At 37.8% G+C, this 21,076-nt stretch overlaps 1 protein-coding gene across 2 annotated transcripts in view; it reads left to right on the forward strand.

The window, feature by feature from the left end:
- bur (GMP synthase burgundy) overlaps positions 1 to 21,076 on the forward strand; it is a 330,780-nt gene that overhangs the window by 277,742 nt on the left and 31,962 nt on the right. For both annotated transcript variants that reach the window (XM_090390672.1, XM_090390671.1), the window contains exon 14: positions 9,203 to 9,321. In XM_090390672.1, coding sequence (XP_090246798.1) covers positions 9,203 to 9,321 — 119 coding nt within the window. The remainder of the gene's footprint in view (positions 1 to 9,202; positions 9,322 to 21,076) is intronic.

The raw sequence follows: 21,076 nt of genomic DNA on the forward strand, positions 1-21,076 counted from the left end.
CAAATAATATCCTAAAAGCTATCACAAGTATATATGAACATAATCAAATACAAATAAGATTAAATCACGACTTATCATATATGAGAGAGATAAACTAGGGGTCTGACAGGGGTGTCCCCCTCTCAGTAACTCTTCTTAATATTTACTTAAATGAAATAATAATAAAATGGAATAAAAATATACATCAAGGAATTAAACTTTCTCCTACAGTGAACTTAAACCCCCTCCTTTTTGCCGATGACCAAATAATTACAAATTCTGAAGATAAACTACAGAAAGCTATTTTAGATCTAAATGAGATATCCAAAGATTATGGTATGATAATATCAACAGAAAAATCAAAAACTATGGCCTTTAAAGGACAAGATCCAGCAAGAACTAAAATAGTAATAGATAACAAGATCTTAGAACAGGTGAATTCATTTAACTACCTAGGATGTATGATCACATATGAAAAAGATAAACGTAAAAATTGCAAAATATTTAAAAATAATAGGTGTAATTAACTCTATATTTAAACCAAACCTAGTTCAAAAACAAACCAGGCTAAAAGTATACAATACATTAGCCTTACCAGTCTTAATGTATGGAAGCGAAATCTGGACAATAAAACAAAAAGACAAAGATTAATAACAGCAGAAATGAAGTTCATGAGAAAAAATGCAAAGTTTTTCTCATAAACCTATTTGATCACAAAAGAAACAAAGAAATTATGAAAGAATTAAACCAAGAACCAGTAATAGAAAAAATTAAAAAAATATAAACATAAATGGATGGAACACGTTCAAAGAATGAAAACAGAAAGATTACCAAAACAAGCCTTAAAGTACAAGCCATTAGGAAAGAGAAAACTAGGACGTCCTCTTAAACGATTCAATGATGACTTCTAAGGCCGGAACAGGCCATGCTAGATGATGATGATTACCCCAAGACCTCATGGAGTCAAAGACTCATCTGGGAGGTCCTTTTATCACACACACACAGCTCATCATACAATGCCTTGAACACATTCAAACTCCTTGCAGACACCACACTCTCAGGCAAGGCATTCCAATCATTTACAACTCTGCACGAAAAAAACCTGCCCCTCACTCCCCCACTCACACCCTCTTTATACAGTTTCCAGGGATGACCTGGTTCTCCCCCAATCTCCCACTATTTTCTGTAGAACTTCTCCAGCATTGATCCTATAACAACCCCTCACCAACTTGTAGGTCTCTATCATATCTCCCCCTCTTCCTCCTGTCCACCAGACTCTGCAAATTACATCTTCTCAATCTTTCCTCATACTCGACATTCCTGAGGTCAGAAACTACCTCAGTCAATCGCCTTTGGACCCTTTCCAACATCTCTCCATCCTTCTGAAAACCAGGTGACCAAATCTGGGCACAATAGTCCATGTGTGGCCTAATCAAAGCCTTATACAATGGAACAAGAATCTCCCTACTTCTACACGTCAGTGTCCTCCACATCATTCCCAGAAACCTTTGTGTTGTCTTCACAATTTTGGCTATGTGTCCCCCTAAATTTCAGATCCTTATCCACTATCACCCCCTACATCTCTTATTTCTTCCAACAATATATTCTCACCAAGCATTAATTCTGCATCCCATCTCTTTGTTTTCCAAATTTTAAAACCTTATATTTTGCAGCATTGAACTCACATCTCCATTTCTGTGCCCAATCACTCAGTTTATTCAAGTGTTCTTGTAATGCCACAACATCTTCACTACTCTTCATGGTTCGTCCCAACTTTGCATCATCTGCAAACAACTGAATATCTCCATCCAAATCTCCACCTATATCGTTAATATACCCAAGTTAAACAGTAATGGCCCCAAATCAGATCCCTGAGCCACTCCACTAGTGACTTTCCTTTTCCTGGATATCGCTCCTCCATACACAACTTGTTGATACCTATCAGATAGCCAGTCTCCAATCCAATGCACTAATCTAATATTCCCCCCCCCCCCCCAATCTCCTCTAGTTTGACTGTCAACTTATCATGAGGTACTCTATCAAAAACCTTTGCGAAATCCAAGTATATTACTGTGTATCCTTCTCCTCCGTCCAAGGAAGCAGTCACTTTATTGTAATAAGTAAGTAGATTACTAAAACATGACCTCCCTTTAGCAAATCCATGCTGTCCATCAAAGATAATACCATTGTTGTCAACCCAACTCTGGATTCTACTTCTCACAAGCTTCTCCAATAACTTCACAACACCTGACACACAGATAGGCCTATAGTTTGATGCTTGAGTTCGATCACCTACTTTATGAAGTGGCACAATCTTGCCCTCCTCCTACTCCTTAGGAACTTGACCGAGTACAAAACTCGAATTAAAAAAATATGTTAAGGCAGGTGTCAACTCCCTGGCACATTCATTCAGAATACATTGTGATATATTATCAAGTCCCACAGCCTTATTAACATCTAGTTTACTCAACTCCCCATACACCTCTTGCTCACTTACAGTCAGTCTCTCTTCCCCATCATCTACTGCTCTCAATCTCTCCATGAAGTCACATTCACAAGATTGAAAGACCTTTATGAACTGCTCATTAAGTATCTCCAGCACACCTTCTGCAACAGCTGTCTTTATTACCATTTTCTCCAATCACTGTCATCCTTCCATAATCATTCTTTCTTTTGCTGGCTACATATCAAAAGAACTCCATAGGATTCTTTTTGGCTTCATTAACTAACTGCTGTTCATACCTCTCTTTAGTTACCCACACCAACCAAGTCACCTTCCTTGCCTGGTCTTTGTAGACCTCGTGTAATTGGTTATTTCGCTTCTCTTATGCTGCCTCCACAATGCCCTCTTTCTCTGTATCGCATGCTTAATCTCTTTATTCATCCATCTCACATCTACCTTATTTAATCTTCTCACCCTTGGAATACACTTAGACTTTGCATCTACTAGTTTTTGAAAATTCCCCAAGCTGCATTGATCTCTTTTCCAGCTAACTCTTCATTCCATGCTACACCCGCAAGCTGTCTCCTGAGCTCTTCATAATTAACCCCCTTGTAGTTCCACATATACCCTTTTCTCACAGAGGTCCTCACACTGCTGGCAACCACCCAGGTAATCACCTCATGGTCACTCTCACCAATTGGTGAATGAGATGACAAAATCCAAGACCCTCAATCCTCGTGTGCCCTCTGTTACATACTGTCTGAGGTAGTTATTCCTCAAGAAACTCATTTTCTTTACTTCCAGTTGCTATCTCATCATTCCAGTCTATATTGCCGCAATTAAAATCACTCATAATGATCACCCTTTTCTTATTTGCTTGACTAATTTGATTATACATTTCATTATCGCCACCATCCACATTACCTGGTCTATAACAACATCCAACCAAGTATTTGATTCCATTCACCTCTATCTCACACCATACTGCCTCAAAACTACTGGCACTATTTTCCTCTTGCATCTCTACTCTGTATGGAAATAACTCTTTCTCTGTCATCAATAGCACTCCCCCTTCCCTTTTTACCCCTTCTATCCTCACGAAACACATCTTACCCTTCCATCTCTATTCCTATCAGAATGTCGTCCTCTTCCAACCATGTGTCACTTATTCCTACAATCTATGAGTGAACAGATGCAATTAATGCAACCATTTCATCTGCCTTGTTTCTTATACTTCTAGCATTTGTATACAAACACAACAGTGCATTTCTGGATCTACAGCTAGTTCCACTGATACCACTCACTTGTTGCGATCTCTCCATGCTCGACTGGGGCCATTTCCCTTTCTGCTTATTCATTTTAAAACCCTTTTCAATTCCAGCTGTTTCCTCTTGATCCCAGGTCATCCCATTTCTTTCCTGTCTACACATGCTCTCACCTCCTCTCGGAGCATCCACCTTTCTCATGCTGTGTATCCCTGTCCACCCTGAGCCTCCCCTTTTCCCTGGTCCTCTTGCACACCCATTCTCTCATTTTCTATACTCATACCACTCACTCCCTCATTCATAACCACCTCTTCAATCTCTCCTGTCTTACTCTCCTGCTCTTCCACATCACTTCCCCTTGATCTGATTCATTCTCTTTCACTCTACTCACTTCCCTACCTTCCAGCAGCAGTCCCTCCAAGTGACTCACACCATAACCACTCAAATGCAGTCCATTGCTCCCATACAGTTCACTTCTTCCTTCAAACTCATTCCACACATTAACAAACTGTACTCCCATCTCCTCACACATTTCAGCCATATATCATTCATAATCCTTGCTCTCCCTCATCTCATCACAGTCATACCTAGGAAACATGCTGACTACCCTTCCTGTCACACTATTCTCTTTTATCCTTCTAAGCAGTCTCCTGACATCCATTCTGACTTGCTCTATGTCCTCTGTCAAATCATTCGTGCCGATTAAAACCATCAACTCCTTTGCTTGCTCCCTCCTCATATCCAATGCCTCAGTCACTCTACTCATTTTACTGCATGGAAAACATACCTTGTGTATCCTATCATCCAGCACACCTTTAATAATGGAGTCGCCATATAACTCCATTCGCTCATCTTTTGTGCCATCAGGATTAGTTTTAATAGTTTTTACCTGAATTTTCTTAATTTCATTCCGCATCCATTTCATCTCTTTCCTCATCCAATCCAATTCGACTTCCGAATCTCGCATCACATTCTCTCTATCATTCATTCTTTCTAATTTTCTAACTCTCTACACCCTCTTCTCACTTTTACTCTCATTCATCCTTCTGTGCTTCCATACTTTCGGTCCAACATGCGTCCAACTTTCGCTATCATTCATTCTTTCGATTTTTTTCACTTTAGATTTTTGCATCGCGGCATTTCCAGTTTCATTCGTTTTCTCAATTTCATTTCCTTCCGCCACTCTCACCTCACTTTCATCCTTATTAACATCCGTTACGGTTTTTAAATCACTCGTTTTCTTTTTTTTCTGATTATTTAACATTCTTTCACCTCTCTTTCACACCATCCTTCTTTTTTGAACGTGCACTCATTTTCCCTGCGATATTCTCACTACTAACACTTTCTGTCATCAATTTCATATTACATTCATCAATTCCTCATTCAGGTCACATTTGCACACACCCTTCCTTTCATCCGCCCTAAACATCCATAAATCATTTATGTAATTGAAAGAATGCATATAACACACCTCACACTTAACGAAATGACTGAAGGTCTAAGTTAAAGTCATGGAATGACAAAGCCACCACCATGTTTAATCTACCGGTTACCCCTCTGAAGTCTAATAATAACAATGAATTTGTAATTAAGTTTAAGCAAAACAAAATCCCCCACACTAATAATAATGGTAGCGCACATCTTTTACAACAGCTCTTACTCAAACAGTCATATATACTTAATTATTCCAAGAATACTTATCTCAATCTGGAGCTCTTTTTACACACATCCGCCACGCTTGACTCATGAGCGCCCTCTGTTGAAAGAGTTTCCACTTTTCAACTATAAATTAAACATTCCAAGAAATTATATTCTTGGTTTAATCCTTTATCCAAGTGCAAGTAAACAAAGTGTGAGTGAAGTATCTTCATGACTAGGTTACTTGTATATAGAAACTAACAACTTTACATTAATTGCCTTAGTATCCCATAATGTAAAGCACACTCCCTTTCGGACATGTATGATACTGTCCATTATGGGGAGGGCCACTACCCTGACAGGATTTGACCTTTATTAAGATCTCATCAGTGGGAGCTGGACCAGAAGGGATACCAAGATTGAAGTAATGCAGAAGTCATATTTCCCATATATAAGTAGTGAAAATGTGTATCAATTAATTAAAGATGCCAAGAAATTCTTAGTTTAATCCTTTATCCAAGTGTAAGCAAATAGTTTGCACATGAAGTATCTTCACGATTGTGCTATTTATATATAAAGGCTAATGACTTCACATCAATTGGCTTACACTTGGATAAAGGATATTTACACATATGATACATCTTTTATCAACAGTTTTTTTCAAAATTATTTCTATTTTTTTTTTAATTTTCTTTTATTAATTTCTCTTTTTTTTAATTTCCTTATATTGGCATTATAAGGAAATAGCATTTTAAAGATAAGTTTTAAAAGAGGTATACCGTGAGTAGACATATCGATACAAAATTAATAATGGAAAAAACTCGCGTACAAAGATTATTTAATAGTATAATTTTCACCTGTGTGTCACAGGCATCTTCAGTACATTAAGCTCAAATTAAACAATAACTGACCATTCCAAAAAGCGTACTGAAGATACCTGTGACACACAGGTGAAAATTATACTATTAAATAATCTTTGTACGTGAGTTTTTTCCGTTATTAATTTTGTATCAGCATTTTCAAGAACTACCAATGGATCATTCCACCTAGATTTTTGGTCGTCCTCTGAGTCTTTTTCTTCCATTTTTTATCAAATCAAATGCATGTTTTGCTCCAGTGGGAGAGAAAAGGTTAGCAAAAGTACAACCTATGTATTATATTAGTTGCTATAATACAATAACACTAGAGTCCAGTGCCTCATTGCAGGAAGCCATTCTACACTACACTGTCCACCATGCCATACTATCCATTATACAACTGCACAATCCACCATCTTACTACACATTGTAAGTTTTTACAAATCACATCCAGAAATTAAGTTGTGATTATATACCAGCAATAAATGGCAAGAATAAGATATGTGATTGACACAATGCCATTTCTTAGTATTTGTTTATAAGTTTGCCATCACATCCTAAAATGAGTGAGATCCACAATCCTTCCAGTTGTGAGATATTGTCAGTAATAAAATTTTTGAATGCCAAAATGGTTTTGCCTGGCTGAAATTTATTGACAAGTCAGTGAAGTGTATGGAGAAAATACCATGAGTGAGAGAATGGTGAAATGCGGTGAAGAGAGAATAAATGTGCACAATGAAGACAACTGGTCACTAGTGGTTAATCACTGCAGACCTGCTTAACTAGGTGAAAAAGAGAGAGAGAGAGAGAGAAGATTCATCATTTCTGAGATAGGCATGTTTCATTTTTTTTACAGTACAATGTTGTTGTGGAACACATGATAGCAAATTTATGTGCAAGATGGGTGTAAAAATACTCTATCACAAAATGCATGATGGTAGCACTGAATTTTTTTGAATAGTATAATGAATGTAATAACAAATTTTCTAATATTTAAAGGGCCCAGTTGGTCAACTTTCTTTTTTTCTGGCCAGATACTCTCAAAAGGTTCAAACCCAAAGCACACATTTCCATCCTTTTGCCAGATACATAATCATGTTCGGTGACATATCACTATCAGGTTTGCATAACATAGCTGAACTTACACACTCATTCTCACTATTCCTCCCATGATGATCTAGTTTCCCTGACTCTCTGCATTAGGTCTCACCTCAATAAATAATTTCTTGATGCTCCTGATGCCACATCAATTCAAGTGCAGGCTGTCCCTCTTATACAAATGTTTTCTACTATCAAACTCGCTCCATTCATCCAAAAACTCTCATCCATTTCTTCTACACAGTTTGTGTATTGAATCATTTGCTATCATAGCCATTCTTTGTTAACTTGGTACTGTCGTATATCAGTAGTGAACTAACAGTTTTTAATGTCTCACTTTCTTGCTTCTTTCAACAGTCATTTTGTATCCTTTCTCATGCTATATTTGTCACTACTGAAATCATTACCACCAATAGAAACTGCCATCTCTTTTCTTTTCTGTTACATTTGTCACATTGTTAATTTTCACCCCTGAGAAGCTCAGCAAGCAATTTAATGATTGAATTGCCATGCTATATTACTTCTTTATTCTTATATTTTAACTGACTTTCCTTGTTATTATTCTTAGCAACTTCAATGCTTTCTTGTCCCTTCTTGTTTGGATTCCTTTTCTTATCCTAAGATTCTTTAAATGGTTCTCCACTTTTTCCAATTCTCTGGTTGATTTTCTAATTTCTTTTAATCAGGATATTGGAACAGCCAATTAGAACTTCCTTTTCTGGACATGCTTCATGAAACACAGGGTAAATGGTATACTTTGCCAGTACATGGATATATATGTAGAAATATTCAAATTGCTAAAACTGGTAAGCAGTCATTTATTTAATATTACAAAGGACTTCTTCAGGTGAAAAATATTGACTTAAATCAACACACAAATTAGCATGGTGACAACCAATATTATATAGGGTTATGGTAATTCATATTTGTGAACGTGTCCATTTTTGTGTGTGCTGCCATGCTTTTTTGCATATTTGCCTGGTTAGCTAGATTTATGTTCAAGTGTCCAATGTCTAATATAACTTCTCCAAAGATTATAAGATTCTTCTTTTCATCATGTTACAATATTAGTGTAAGCTCTCAGAATCACTATGAAGAACTAGATGTTCTGTCCCTTGATTCTTTTGTGCATATATAATTCTACATAGAAGAAATGCTGTCTTTCCCTCCCATCACAAAACCCATATTGAACTGCCTTTTAAATCTTCCCTCTCCTCATGGTTTTGAGCTTGCTATGTTTAATTATAAAATCATGGCCAGAATATTTTTTAGCCTCCTAATTCTTATCTGATTTTAGAAAGTAGTACTCTGATAATGGAAGTGGAGTGAATCAAAATTTCATCCCATTGGATTTGATTGCATTTCTTCACTTACAAAGATCCATGAATTCAGAAATTTTAGTAAAGTTAAACTGTTTAATAAAGAATAAAATTGTTATGCAAGTATCAGGGATGTTTTACCTATGTTAACTACCACCTCACTTTGGTGTTTGTCTGTGTAGTACTTCAGAGATATTTGAATTTGAAGAGCAAAGTTTAAAGCCCACCTCAAATGGGCAAAACACTATGTCATTTTTCATGAATGAGGTAGATAATGTCCTTTACCATTGACAAGTCATAGTTTAGCTGTCATGGATATTTGCATGTAATCATGGTTGAGCAGTAAATGATCTTCTTGGCCTTGTGTGATAGCTTTCTTTTGTTTAATGGGGTATCCTGGGATTGACATAATGAAAATATATTCTAAAACAGACAACATAAATTTAAGAATATTAATAAAATAGAATAATAAAATGAATACCTCTCCAATTTGTTGGTTTTATAATTGCTTCCAGAAGTGTTTTAAGAATGTATTGCATTTTATTATTGTGGTAATATTTAAAAGAATTTTTGACATGACACAGTCTTAACTTTATCATTTAGGGTGATCAGCGAAGTTATAGTTATGTAGTTGGTCTTTCAAGCTCTTCAGAACCTACTGATTGGGAAGACTTAATGACCTTGGCAAAAATCATTCCACGTGTATGTCATAACATAAATAGGTGAGTATCCATTTTTACATATCCTTCCTCTCAGACAACTGTAAACTTGAGACTGCTTAGATTTTGTAAATTACTATTTGAAATATTTTCAGATAATTCAGAATAAAATTCCAAAATATTTTGAATATATTTGTGTATAGATCTGTATAAATTTCAAAAAAATAAAAAATCAAAAAATCAAATTATCTTTTATTTACTTACATTGTTTGGAATTAAATATCTGATATCATTATGTAGGTTCTGTGTGAGAGAGGAAATATTAAAAATGTTTTTGCTAATATTATTCCATGTCAAAGAACCAGATGTTATAGAATAATTTTAACTATTCTACTTGTTTTGTGAAAATGCCTGTTTCATATCAGGAGAAATTGAATAAACTAAAAAAAACGGTGTAACAAGTAATACATAATGAAATATTTGAACAGAGATAATGATGGAAAGCAAGTATTTGTTATGACTACGTCTAAAAATTGAGACAGAAGAGGAAGAAGTCATCATGAAATATTATTATTGTTCCGGGAAACTCCAAGGAGTCGACAGACTCATCGAGGGAGGCCCTAACATCATGTCAAGAACAACTATTCAACATTCACACAGTATCTATCATACCTTGCCTTAAACTCATTCACGGTCGTAGCACCCACAACAGACTCTGGAAGCTTATTCCACTCATTTACCACTCTCCAAGTAAAGAACCTAGCTCTAACATCCTTGTCAACCACGCTCTTGCCCAGCTTCCATGCATGGCCCCTAGTCCTCCCACCACCAGTCATATTTTCAAAAATATCTTCTGGATCAATCTTATAAAAACCCTTCAGTAATTTGAATGTCTCAATCATATCACCCCCTCCTTCGCCTATCGTCCAATTTCTGCAACCCACAAATCTTCAACCTATTCTCATAAGGTTCATTCCACAGACCTGCTATCATCTTGGTCACTCGTCTCTGGACCCTCTCCACTTCCTCCCCATCACGAAGAAACCCTGGTGCCCATAGCTGGGCACAGAAGTCCAGATGGGGTCTTATCAAGGCTCGATACAGAGGAACAACAACTTGTTCGTCTCTGCATGTTAAAGTATTTTTCAGAAGCCAAGTGATTTGGTGAGCTGTTTTAGTTACTTTTGCAATGTGCCCCCTAAACTTCAACTCCCTATTCACCAACACTCCCAAATCCCTGGCCTCATCAATCTCCTGGAGTATGGTTCCACCAATGCGATATACTGCTGCTATTCTTTTCACCCCAAAGTGCATAACCTTACACTTTGCCACATTAAATTGACATCCATTTTTCCTAGCCCAGTCCTCCAAATTATCCAAATCATCCTGTAAAATTTTGACATCCTGTGCACTCACAATTGCTCTACCCAACTTTGCATCATCAGCAAACAAGTGAACACTTCTTCTCAGATCCTTTCCAATATCATTGATGAACAAATTGAAAAGCAGTGGTCCAAGAACAGAGCCCTCCACTAGTCACAAGACGTCTTTTAGACTCCACTCCTGAATAAACCACTCTTTGATATCTCTCCTTCAACCACCCTCCTATCCATCTCACCAACCTTATATCTATACCCATCCGCTCCAGTTTACTGATTAGGGTTCCATGTGGTATCCTATCAAAGGCCTTGGCAAGGTCCAGTAGTATCACTGTAAACCCATTACCCGTATCCAGTTCAGCCGTCACTGTGTTATAAAACGTGAGCAAGTTACTGAGGCATGATCTACCCTTCACAAAACCATGTTGTCCCCCATACAATATCCCATTTTCATCTATCCAATCCTGTATTCTTTTCTTGACTAATTTCTCTAAGACCTTGACAATGATTCCTGATATGCTAAATCGGTCGGTAATTTACAACAGCAGTCTTGGAACCACCTTTATGCAGTGGAACTATTTTCCCCTCCTTCCACCCGCTCGGGACTAACCCAGACCCGAGACTCAAATTAAACAAAATGGTCAAGGGTACTGACAATTCTTTAGCTGCTTCTTGTACAACACGAGCGGGTATACCATCCAATCCCACAGATGTATTGACATTGAGGTTATGCAATAGACTACTCACCTCCACTTCATTAACCACAATTCCCATATAATCTACTGGTTTATTCGTTTCTGCAATGTCACCACCTGGATGATATACTTTTGCAAAGTGCTCACTCAGTAACTCAACTATCTCAACTGATTCAGTTACCTCCCTACCATCGACATTCTTTAAAATCAATCTGCCATGTACATTTTTCCTTTTACTTGCTACATATCTAAAAAACTGTTTAGGATTCTCTTTAGCCTGCATGGCCAATGTTCTTTCGGAATCCTTTTTTGCTTTTCTTACCACACTCGTCACCCTTCTGGTCTGCGCTTTATACCGTTCATGTGCCTGCCGGTCACCCTTCTCCTTAAATTCCCTCCATAGTTGTTTCTTTTTTTGCAGCTCAAGCTTAATGGTGTTATTCATCCATTTAACCCCTACTTGATTTATTATTCGGACTCTAGGTATACAGTCAGCCATTGCTTCATGCAAGCACTTCTTAACTACCTCCCATGCACTATCAACTTCTAGTCCTTGCAGTTGTACATGCCATGGCACTGAACCAATCAAACTCCTAAGCTTGTCATACTTTCCAGCCCGATAATTCCACATGCACCCTGTCTTAATTGAAAATTCTACACCTTTAGCCACCTCCCAAGTTAAGACCCTATGATCACTCTCACCGATTGGTGGCAATGTGGTCATATTTGTTACTGCCAAATCCTCAGATGTAATTACTAGGTCAAGCACTCTCTGACCCCTAGTATTTTCCATTACATGCTGTTGCAGATAGTTATCCCTTAATAACCGCATAAAATCCAGTTCCTTCCTCCCGTGTGTCCTCTCCTCACTCCAATCAATGCGACCATAGTTGAAATCTCCCATAATAATCACCCTCCTTCCACCCATTTCTTCTATTTGCTTGTGCATACTGTCACCACCATCTTTTCCATCACCTGGTCTATAGCAGCACCCAATTGTATATTTAGTTCTGCTAGCCACAATCTCACACCAAATGGCCTCAAATCTGCTCTTTTCTCTATCCTGCAATTCAACTTCTATTCTCCTTGGCTGGAGCTCATCAGCTATCATCAACAATACTCCTCCCCCCATTTTATTCTCTGTCATTCCTGAACACACTATACCCATCACATTCAATCCCACTAGTTATATCATCTACAGTCAGCCATGTTTCACTAATACCTATAACCTGTGGTCTGGAAGTGCCAACCATGGCCAAAAACTCTTCCTTCTTGTTCCTAATACTCCTAGTATTAGTGTACATGAATTTAAAACCCCCATTAGCCCCAACCCTACCTTGATGCCTTATATTAACTATCTCACTCAGATTTGTTGTCCTTATTTGCTCTGGCATATTATATTCATTCTTACATTCAACTGCCTCCATAAGGACTGTATATCTACTCCCCTCCCCTTAACAAATCTAGTTTCCCTGAATTTGCACATCCACTACATTCAGCAACACTTTCTCAAGTCTTCTTACACCGTAACCATTCAAATGCAAGCCATCCATCTTATATAGATCCTTTCGCCCATCAAACTCGCTCCTCACATCCACAAATTCCACACCACTCGTCATACATAACCCACACATAAAGTCATTCGCAATTATGGCCCTCCTTTTAAACATTTCACTGTCATACCGTGGCAAAAGACTAATCATTCTAACTCTCTCACTCTTTTCTTTTGCTACCTCAAACAATTCATTCAGGTCTTCTATCATTTCCATTTTATCTCCTTTCAAATCATTCGTACCTGCCACAACAATCATTTCTTTCACCCTTTCCTTTTGCTCTCTAATAGACTCAGTTACGTCCTTTATGGTCGCACCAGGTTGGTACGATTTTGTCAAATCCTCTACTAACGCACCTCGTACTAACGAGTCTCCATACAGCACTCTATCCTTCATTTTGTTCATGTTCACATTCATACGTCTATTTTTCCTGTCATACCTTTTATTATTGGTTGGTTCATTCAGTCTACTTTTGTTCATGCACTCTAGCTGCTGTTTTGCTCTTTCTATCGCACTATTCAACAACGCGATCTCACTCAATGCATCTATCTCATCTTTTTTATTCTCTGAGAAACCATTTATACTATCATTCACACTTTCTACATTCACACTCTCACAATTTTCATGTACAACCTTGCCGTTTCTTGTCATATCCCTATTTCCTTCATTCTGAAGGTTGACAAAAATATCACACTCACGATCCGAAATACACTTCAATTCCTCATTCTCCCTACATTTTCTACACACATTCAATCCTTTATTATCAGCTAACCGCACTCCGCAAAGCGTACATTTCACAGCTAGTACACTGACTCATTTCTTTTATGCTACCGTTCTTTGATAACGATGGCGAACCATCATTACTGGCCGCCATTTTTCTTCGCACAGGTGCCATACTTATATGCAACGTGTTTTGTCAAATTATACGTTATAACACACCAAAAACAGACGCACTAAAATACGCAAGGCAAACAAAACAAAACTACACAATATTAAGTAATTTGTATCGATAACTGAAAATGATACTTATCTTATCTGGAGCTTGCACGAACACTACACATTACGAATTCATCTAGCGGCGACTTCCCGACATAGATTATGTTATAAAACACTTTAGTAACACTAACCACGCTAATAAAGCTGCAATAATATACCAAAATTACACACTTAAGTCCATTAAATTGAATCCAAAACATCAATAAATCAACAAAAAACACATCTCTCAGGAGCTCTCCGATAGCACATCCGTTCACCAGCTAGCCTCGACACCAATGAATCAAATATTACCAGAATCGCTTATGTTTAATCTTAATGTCTTTATTTGTAAAATTTTCAGCTAAGTTTCATAGCTATTGTCAATACAGTTATAGGAAACCACTAAAAAGAATGATTCAATTGCAAGCATATGATATTATGTGCATTATCAGTTGCAGGGGAATAACTCTATCTGCATTAATAGAGATTCAAAATAAATTACAATACATTAATTTAATAAATTATTTTTAAATATAAACAAATTTAATTACAAATTCAGGAACACGTGAATGGTGAATATTAGTCAATATAACTTGTGGCATTTTGGTTTTGTTCCACTAAATCCTGAGTTTTGTAGATAATGTGTGGCTTGCTAAACTGGATTTGTTGGGTTCTTTAAGTGAAATGTATTCCTGATGTTCTTCAAGACACATTTGTGCAGATCGACCAGTTTATCCATAATAACATAAGCCATAAGAGCAGGGGATTCTGTAAACTCCAGGATAAGAAAGAGGGGAATATTTAGGTGAGATATGGAATGTATTAAGGTTCTTGATGGTAGATTGAGGAAGGAGGTGGAGATTACAAATGAACAATTTGGCTTCATGCCTGGTAGATCAACAACAGATGCTATCTTTGGGTTACGACAGATGATGGAAAAATATCGAGAGAAACAAAGGGAGCTACATCTGGTATTTATTGATCTGGAGAAAGCATACGATAGAGTGCCAAGGCAAGAAGTCTGGAGGTGTCTGAGGGAGAAGAAGGTGCCGGAGAAATATGTCAGGTTGGTGCAGGAAATGTACAGAAATGTGAAGACAAGTATTCGGACCTGTTTGGGACAGACAGAAAGTTTTCAAGTAACAGTTGGCTTGCATCAAGGGTCAGCATTAAGTCCGTTTCTGTTTAATATTGTGATGGAGGTGGTAACAGAGGAGGTGAGAGAAGATGCACCTTGGACAATGTTGTATGCAGATGACATCTTGCTGTGTGTAGATACAAGAGAAGAAGCGGAAACTAAACTGGAAAGATGGAGAAAAGTACTGGAAGAGAGAGGTATGAGACTGAGCAGAAGTAAGACAGAGTATATGTGTTGCACAGTGGGCGGTGGCCAGGAGACAGACCTGGAGCTGGAAGGAAATGTCATCAGGAAGGTGAGAGACGTTAGATACTTCGGTTCAACAGTGGAAGAAGATGGAGGAGGTGAGAAGGAAGTGGGATGCAGGATACAAGCAGGTTGGAGGAACTGGAGGGAGATGGCTGGAGTGTTATGTGATAAGAGGGTGCCGATCAATCTGAAAGGCAAAATTTATAGGACAGTAGTGAGGCCAGCTATGACATATGCTATAGAAACTGTGGCCCTGAGGAAAAATAACATCAGCAGGATGGAAGTAGCAGAGATGAGAATGCTTAGGGAATGCTCAGAGATGAGAATGGATGTGCAGTGTGACCAGAAAGGATCATCTGAGAAATGACTATGTCAGGGGAACAGTGAAAGTTACGAACTTAGGAGCGAAAATACAGGAGGCAAGGTTGAGATGGTTTGGTCATGTGATGAGGAGGGAGGACGAATATGTGGGAAGAAGGGTCATGCAGATGGATGTGCAAGGAAGGCGGAAGCGTGGGCGGCCAAAGAAGAGATGGAGGGAGCTGATAGAAGAGGACTTGAAGATGAAGAACTTGGATGTGGTGACAGCCCAAGACAGGAAGGTGTGGAGGAGACTCATAACAAACAGTGACCCCACTTAAGTGGGAGAAGCTGCAGAAGAAGAAGAAGAAGAAGATGGAATGTATTAAGTTTGTGAACTAGATGGGAAGTGACTTGTATGTTAATCTGTCGAACTAATCTTGCTATTTTTTCTGAAAGTCATTTAACATATGGGATACAAATTTTAGTAATTTCTTCTTTAGGTGTTAGGATGATGACCATAATATAGAAAATATACTGGTAAATGCATTGATTCTAACTCTCATCATCACCCTTGTCAGAAATATGGTGTAATCAAATCTTTAGTCAACAGAGCTCATAAATTTCGTTCTACAGATTCTCTTCTAAACAAAGATCTGTTTATTATCAGAACTACCTTTATTGCTAATGGTTATAATGCAATAAATATCAGAAAAATAATTTTTATGGCCCTCATCATAGCCTGCCTAAAGAAGAAATTACCAGAATTTGTATTCCATGTGTTATAAAGGACTCAGAAAAAATAGCAAGATTACTTTGAGAAATTAATGTACAAGTTGCTTTCCATTCAGTTTGCAAACTTAATACATTCCTTATCTCGCCTCAAGACAGATATCTTCCTCTTTCTTATCCTGGAGTTTACAAAATCCCCTGCTCTTGTGGCTTATGTTATTATGAACAGACTAGTTGATCTGCACAAATTCAGAAAAACGAGAATATTAGGAAAGAACTTGACATTGTCAGCATTCAGGAATGCATTAGCAGAGCTAATCTCAGGTGGTATGGTCACTTAAACAGAATGGTCGAAGAAAGATTAGCAAAACAAGTGTTCTCTGCCAGGTTGGCAGCAAAACGACCCAGAGGAAGACCAAGATATAGGTGGATTGATATGGTACAAAGTGCCTTAGACGATAGAAATATAAGATCTGATAATGTTGGAGTCTTGACAAGTAACAGACTGATTTGGAGGAAAATTGTAGATAGGAAGTTAGTAATGATGTAATTTTTTTCATGTAGTACTATCATATCCTGTACACCCCTTGAGGGTACATGACAGGAATTTGACGATGATTAAACCAAAAGTGGTATAAGATGAAACATCCTGCTGGTTGGGGTCATCCAGTTAAATGAGACTACCTACTGTTTTTGTCAGGGAACTAGGGTGAAAAGTTAGTTACTGGAACAAACTATATCTTATTATCAGAAGACTAAGATAGGCACCATCAGTGTAAAACACATAAACAGAAAAGAAGTGGAACTGAGAGAAGTACTATGTTGATATAATCAGGATTACCGAAAAACAAAACAAGTAAGATACTTCTAATTAACAAAAAAGGTGATATGTTCAGGCATTGAATGATCAGGGAAAAAAGGAGTAGTTGTACCATTCAACACTAAACATGGGGATAATTTTCTTGAATGTATATAATATTAAGTATTGATGTGGCCAAACCTCAAAAAGGGAAATCAAATAATTAGGCTTATTTGTACCTATAGTCCCATAGAAGATTCTAGTAAGAAAGAAATGGAGGAACTTTTGAAAAGGCAGCTAGCATAAAAGAAATGTTGGTCCTTGTCGAAGACATACAGCAGAGTATAAAATGAATACCAGACATATAGAATTATTTTGGGAAAATTTGAAGAAAAGCTAATAATAAAAGTACCTTTTTTTGTAACTTGTAACTTCCACCTGCAGAAATTTGTAAACCTATAATACATTAGTACAGTGGATAGGTTAAGGATCTTTTTTTTTTTTTTACACCTGGAAATCCTGCTCTAAAAATCAAACATAGAACATTTTGAATCTACTTTAGTCCTCCAATAAGCAAATAACATTACATAAAAATGTGAAGAAAATTCACATGGAGAGAAGACATAAATAAATAAATAAAAAGTCTCATTGATTGTTATTGCTGATGGTTATATCTTCAGTCTTGTTCTGAATGCCCACTTCATGTGAGGAACCTGTTCGTGGTGAAGGGGACCTCCCAGTGATAGTACTGGCCCATTTCATTCTTTTTCTTTTCTTCTTATATTCTTTGCTCTACTTCTTCTGAGTCTTTTTACTATCCTTTTTTTCCCCAGACACCATCACTGGGATCCAACACCCTGGTGCCATGTTTGCCATGCAGTGCGACCCATGGACATCTGGAAAAGGAGGATCCAGTAGTCTTGCACTACTTTGGCCTCTGCTTTGGCAAGACAGGTGATCCTGGATGGCCCAGCCAGGATCAATCGGCTAGTGGGCTTGCCTGCAAGGATCAATGGTGTTTAAGTCTCTCAACCCATGGTCCGGGATCCTAGGCTTGTTGTAGAGCCAGTATAATATTGGAGTATCCCTTCCATTGTACTCTTTCTTGAGCTCAGTCAGTGTGCATCCATGTGTGTGGCTCCATGGTGGGTGGGGTGCTCTAGCGCTGAACCAAAAACTCCTTGAGCATGAATTCTTCATCCTGAAATGTTTTAGGATATAGATACAGCATTTAATAACAGAAGTAAGAAACAAAAGATATATGATACTAGTATAAAGGTATACCAGTGTTTTTGATCATTCATGCAACAAGTGAAAAGCCAGTAGGGAAAATGTCGCCCTTCTTTATTCAAAAGGGTTTAGGATTGGCAGAACCTCCCAAAACTTAAGAAATTACGTTCTGGTGATATCCTTGCGGAAATTGTGTCAGCAACATTCCGAGAAACTGCTGGGAGCAACATCGATGGGCAGGATACAATCACAGTAACACTTCATAAAGCACTCAATTCCTGTAGAGGGATTCAGAATGGGATCCCCTTGATGTTCCTTATGAGGAGATATGTTCAGAGCTTAAAGATCAGGGAGTGATGGGTGTGAGGTGCATCTTGATACCTAGGGATGGTCATCTGGTTTCAACTAGGAGCATCATCCTTGCTTTTGAAATACCCTCACCTTAAGGTATTTCAGCTGTCCTGTTAGTGTGCATCCCTAGTTGCTAAGTTGCTTTAAATGTCAGAAATATGGGCCAAACTACCTGGCGTGGTTCTACCCCCTGTGCCCGATGTGGTAGTAAAGAGCATGATAACAAATCTTGCTCTGAAAAAAAAAGCTGAATGTGTCAACTGTCAGGGAGATCATCCAGCTTACTCTTGTGCATGTCAAAAGTGGAAAGATGAAAAAGAAATACAAAAAATTAAAATAGAACAAAACATCATATCAAGATGCAAAAAGAAAGCCAGCCACCACACCTGCTCTGAGATCCTTGTATGCTGAGAAGGTAACAATTAAGAAAATGTCAACAGCAACTCAAACTGGTATGTCTATTTCACCATACCTGAACTTTATGATCTCAAGTGCTTCTCTATTGAGCTCATCAGTCACATGACCTATGGCTTTACTCCAAAGACAACTCCAGAAATGGTTGTGTTTAATGAGAACCCACTTGTTCTCATTAAATTGGAATTTAATTGAACTTTTTTTGAACTCAAAAAAAATTATGGCAAAGATATCACTTAAAGATAAACCACCAGACATCCCCACAGAAAAAATGAATACTTCGGTATTCACTGAAACTAAATTAAACCTACTAGCTGATGCTAACACATTGAACCAGAGGAAGAGATGGACACTGGCTATCCATACTTCTCAAAAACATTTGATAAATATAAACCTGACAAAGGTAAGCCCTCGACCTTCCGAAAACCAGAGAAGTCTATAAAGCCGAAAGAATAGGAATTTTTTTTACAATGGAACTGTTGTGGGTTTCTCCAGAATATCGATGATATCAAGATTTTGTCGCAAAAACACAAATCTTTCTATTTCTGTCTACAGGAAATGTACTTAGGACCCTACCTTTAGGAATTTCACTTTTGTACACAAGGACAGAACTGGAGGTGGTTCTACTCATGGAGGACTAGCTATCCTAGTGAGCAGTCATATTTCTTTCCATCATGTTCAACTTAATACTGCTCTGGAAGCAGTAGCGATTCATCTTTCTGTGGGATTTCTTATTACAGTATGTTCAATTTATTTACCATCGAGTGCTGAGTTAAATGAAATTGATCTTGATAACCTTATCTTGCAACTGCCCTGAACCCATGCTTTTGATGGGCGACTAATGGTCACAATACTCTGCAGGGTAGCACCAATACTAATAGATGTCGAATCATTGAAAGAATCCTTAATAATGACTTTTCCCTTTTGAATAATAGACTTAGTACTTTCTTCCCTATGCCTATCATGTGGGACACCGAAGAGAACATATAGGGAAGCGATCACTTTCCTGTTCTTTGCACAACGTCTTCACAGGAACCATGTTAACCCACACAGATGCCCATATAGAAAATCAACCAGGCTGACGGGAACACTTTCTCATCTTGCCCAATTTAATGCTTTTATTTATTCATATGGGGTTACCCTCCTAATGAGGGATTAAGTATGTATTTATGACTGTAAATCTGTGTGTGTTCACAGATTTAGTCATATGGGAACCCCATACGAATAAATAAAAGCATTAAATTGTGCAAGATGAGAAAAAGTGTTCCAGTCAGCCTGGTTGATTTTTCTATATGGGCATCTGTGTGGGTTAACATGGTTCCTGTGAAGACATTGTGCAAAGAACAGGAAAGTGATCGCTTCCATATATGTTCTCTTCAGTGTCCCACATGAGTATAGACATATGGAAGAAAGTATTAAGTGTATTATTCAAAAGGGAGAGGTCATTTGCCTGTTTTGAGGGATGAAAAACCAGAGTTTCTAGGTGAAAAAAACCCTCTACCTCCGTATGAGACTGGTTAACTTACCTGTAGTCAAAAGAGACCAAATAAAGGTTCTTCACGTCATGGACGGGAATTGAACCCGGGTCTTTCCAACCAACTGAGTTACGGAGGCTCTAAATTTAATGCTGATACTGTCAGTCAAATCAACGCCTATCAATGAAGCAGTAAAGTATATAACGGAGTGCATTTTCCAGGCAGCAACAGCTTCCATCCCAAACACATCATTTCGATTTCCACTCTATCCAAAGTCTTGGTGGAACCCAGAATGCCAGACAACCAAAAAAGATCAACACAGAGCGTGTGGTATATTTTGTAGATACCCCCCCCATCCCCCATCAAACTTAAAAGCTATTAAGCTTGCTCAGGCCAAAGCACATTATATGATACATCAGAGCCAAAAACAATCATGGATCCAATTTACCACATCAATTAAGCAAATGACCAGTCCAAAAATTGTATGGAATGAAATCTGGAAAATGAAAGGTAGATAAAGAATACACG

This window comes from Typopeltis vanoorti, chromosome 3, assembly GCF_054136105.1.
Source record: "Typopeltis vanoorti isolate ZY-2024b chromosome 3, IOZ_Tvanoo_1.0, whole genome shotgun sequence".
Taxonomy (NCBI): domain Eukaryota; kingdom Metazoa; phylum Arthropoda; class Arachnida; order Uropygi; family Thelyphonidae; genus Typopeltis; species Typopeltis vanoorti.